We start from the raw sequence: 4,076 nt of genomic DNA on the forward strand, positions 1-4,076 counted from the left end.
AATTCCTCCAGAGACCATTCGAGGTCGACGAATAACCGAAGAGAGCGACGCCGTAGCGGTCATCCCGGAGGAGACTCGGATGGATCAGATGACGAGAGCGACGACGATGGACATCCCCCAAGAAACAATCCTGGCAATCGAGGCTCTAACGACCCTCCTTCCAATGGGCCGAATGGAGGAGGCGGCGGCGGAAATCCAGGAGGAGGAGGAGGAGGGCATGACCCATACACGAATAGTTCCAGTCCGAACGCTCAACAACAAGGGAACATCCCTTATGGAAATCTGGTTGCTATGATCAGAAATGAATTGAAACAAGATCAACTACCTGTGTGGGACGGCAATAAAGATACTGCTATTGAATACTTCTGGAAGATCCAGCAACTAGCAGCTTTAGAAGGAGACATCCCTGTAGCGCTTGGATATTGGTTGTGGAAAAGCCTAAAAGAAAATTCTAGAATATGGATGTGGTTTACGACGCTACCGTTCTCTGAGCAATCCAAGATGAGAACGCACTATCTACACTACCTTAAAGGCATCAAAGACAATTATTTGGGACGGACATGGCAGATCACCATGAATAGGAAATATGAAGGCCAGTCCTTCCGCCAAGAAGGTTTCGAGAGAGAGTCTCCTCCAGCCTACATCGTCCGTCGTATCATGTACACTCGGATGCTTGTCGCATCGGATGACGGGGGGCCGACTGAAGTTTATCTAGTTATGCAAAAGGCCCCAATATCATGGGGACCCATCCTGAACCTAGAAACGGTCCGTTCGACGTCTTTATTATATTCAAGAGCGACGGACCACGAATTAGCATTAGTGCATGCCGCGAAGTATGAATCGACAAATGTGCTCACCTCGGATAATTTGCTATACACGCTACGCAAATTGGGCATATCGGTAGATAGGAACCGTCCCTTTGATCGTTCAGCTAAAATGGTTACCTCCACTAATGAAAAGGGGGAGGAAGTAATTCATGAAGCACTTTTAAGTCAGCTTAGCCGAGAGGGATGTTTACAAGAAATAACTTTGGATCCGGAAATTATGAGAGAAGCTTTCGCAGTGTTGAAGAAAAGACAACGCCCACCGCCGAAGGGAGGGTATCCGTATAGCAAAAACGACCACGTCACCACCAAGATGGGACGTTTGCCACCTTCTCCTTGTAAGGTATGCGGGAGCCCTAATCACTGGGATAAGGAGTGCCCAGATTGGGCTTTCTATGAAGCGAAGCAACAGAAAACGGCTTACCGGATTGAGACGAATGAAGAGGAGGAACTAGAGGGCTATTATGCGAGCGTATACTCGATTTTAGTCACTGAGCGGTTGGCATCTGAGACCAAGTCATCGTCCGAATCTTCGGATTTTCATAAGGCAGTTCCTCAAGAAAGGATTAACTCCTTTCACAGCGAACGTAAGTCCGACAACAACACCCCTTGGAAGAGACAAGCAGTTTTTATGGAAGAGGAAGAAGACGAATTCTGGGCAGAATATCGACAGAAAGAGAAGTCTAGCTCTCACCTCCTTTATCAAGTTGGCGACGAAGACGATGAATCTCCCCAGAAGGAAGCCTTCTCGGCGTGTACAGAGGATGCCCCATCTTCTCAAAAGCCGGAATCCGATAAAGATCCACCGAGAGAGGTGAAGGACCCTCCAAGAGAGGTGAAAGATCCCCCATGGGAGAAGGATCCCCTTTCAGCTCCACCAGCGAAGGAGAAGCCGTTTAAGATACCCAAAGCAAGGTCTCGTCCAGAAGGGATGTCAGCTATAGGAGTATCCGTACTATCTACGAAGGGCTTTGTGGGAGGGCTGAATAACGTTGAGACAGACTTACGATTAGAGACTGGTGGCTACCACTTTTATGATTAATCTATGACAACTGTCCAAGAGCCATTGTGTATAATGCCACAGGTTTTATGAAAGGCATCTCATTAGGATTGCCCATCTATTTCATTCAATTTATCACTGGAATCTTTCATAAGTTATAGACAAGGATAATGAGATATCATGGGGATATTTCATTAGGCTCTTTGGCCCTTTCATTATCATTTCTGAGAATTTTCATTAGGATATTTCATTAGGCTCCTGCGCTTTTTCATTACCATTTCATAGAATTTTCATTAGGATATTTCATTAGGCTCCTTCGCTTTTTCATTACCATTTCATAGAATTTTCATTAGGATATTTCATTAGGCTTCTGCGCTTTTTCATTATCATTTCTTAGAATTTTCATTAGGATATTTCATTAGGCTCCTGTGCTTTTTCATTACCATTTCATAGAATTTTCATTAGGATATTTCATTAGGCTCCTTTGCTTTTTCATTACCATTTCTTAGAATTTTCATTAGGATATTTCATTAGGCTCCTGCGCTTTTTCATTACCATTTTTTATATTTCTCATTAGGATATTTCATTAGGCTCCTTGGCACTTTCATTAGATTTTCTTGGAATTTTCATCGGGATATTTCATTCAGCTCCTTGACCCTTTCATTACCATTTCATTGAATTTTCATTAGAATGCTTCTTGGCGCTTTCATTAGGATATTTCATTACACTCCTTGACCATTTCATTAGATTTTTCATTGGGAGATTTCATTGAGGCATCTGGCCCTTTCATTACCATTTCTTTCAGGATATTTCATTGAGCACCTTGACGATTTCATCACTTCTCATTAGGCTCCCTGGCACTTTCATTACTATTTCTTAGATTTTTCATTAGGATATTTCATTAGGCCCTTTGGCACTTTCATTACTGAAAACTATATAATAATGATGATATGTATCACATGGGTTGTTGGGAGGGTGGTCACATGACCAATTACCAAAAATAGTCAAAAAGCGAAAGTTGTACCCCTGCACTGTAGCTTCCCGAATCTGGTTGAATTATGTTCTGAAGTGCTCCTGTTGTGGAGATATGAGGTAAAGGAATTCCAAAAGCGTTGTGTTTTTTTTTTGGTTTTTTGCATTTTTCTTCATGAAAACAAAACCAAATAACATGATTCCAACACATTTAGAAAGCTAGATGAAAGGGCAACAAATATCATATTGTGGGAAAATTGACCAAAAAAGGAAGGTGCATTCCCTAAAAGAGCAATCAACACTGACAGACTACAAGAGTCAGATATAGACTACCAAGTTTACTGATAGACTACAAAAAAGTTGGACATAGGCTACAAAGTTTACTGATAGACTACAAAAGACTACAAAAGTCAGACTTAGACTACAAAAGCTTGGACTTAGACTACAAAATTAGGGTTACATTAAAAGGTTTTGTAGTGTCCGCTTTTTCATTAGAAAAGTTTATAGTGTCCACTTTTTTAGACTACAAAAGTTTGTAGTGTGTGCCTTTTCATTAGAAAAGTTTGTAGTGTCCGCTTTTCAGACTACAAAAGTTTGTAGTGTCCGCTTTTTCATTAGAAAAGTTTGTAGTGTCTGCTTTTTGAGGCTACAAAAGTTTGTAGTTGACATATAGTTTATAGTGTCCTTGACTCTGTATAGGTTATGGGGATGAGGTTAAAGGATTGACATGATTTTACATATTGCCATTGCTGCAGCATTTACTTTTGACATCATGTACAAATTGTCTTTGACATCAAGAAGGCTATTCTATGCCTTCATATTGATAGCTACTGTCCTATCTCAAATCATGGTTCTAGGTCCATGTGGATATGGTTTGAAGGATTAAATTGCTTTACATATTACTACTGCCAAACCAAATGATTAGTTTTTGACATCATACCCAAGTTGCCTTTCACATCAGGACAGGCTATTCTCTGATTTCACATTGATAGTTGCTGGTCTGTCTGCTTTCACATTGATAGCTACTTGCCTGTCCCAAACCTAGTCAACTGTGATATCAGCTCTTTCAGGGCAATAGGATGAGCTGATTGGTCCCTGGAAGTATCCTTAAGTCAGGTCATGATGTAAGTTAACAATGTATTGAGACAGAACAGTAGATATTACTATGAATGGCTTTTTCTGGCTTGAAAGCCAACTTGGGCATGATGTGAAAAGCTGATGATGTGGCAATAGCAATCAATATGTAAAGTCATGTGATCCTTTAGCCAGTTCCCCATAAA

The 4,076-nt window shown here is 41.1% G+C and overlaps 1 protein-coding gene across 1 annotated transcript; it reads left to right on the forward strand.

Annotated features, from left to right (window-relative positions):
* Window positions 1–501: 501 nt before the first annotated feature.
* LACBIDRAFT_325548 (uncharacterized protein) lies at window positions 502–1,866 on the forward strand (the record flags this gene model as incomplete). Its single annotated transcript, XM_001879113.1, has 1 exon — window positions 502–1,866. The coding sequence occupies one exon, from the start codon at window positions 502–504 to the stop codon at window positions 1,864–1,866; it is 1,365 nt and encodes a 454-aa protein (XP_001879148.1).
* Window positions 1,867–4,076: the final 2,210 nt, after the last annotated feature.

Source organism: Laccaria bicolor, genomic scaffold (genome assembly GCF_000143565.1).
Source record: "Laccaria bicolor S238N-H82 LACBIscaffold_8 genomic scaffold, whole genome shotgun sequence".
Lineage (NCBI taxonomy): Eukaryota > Fungi > Basidiomycota > Agaricomycetes > Agaricales > Hydnangiaceae > Laccaria > Laccaria bicolor.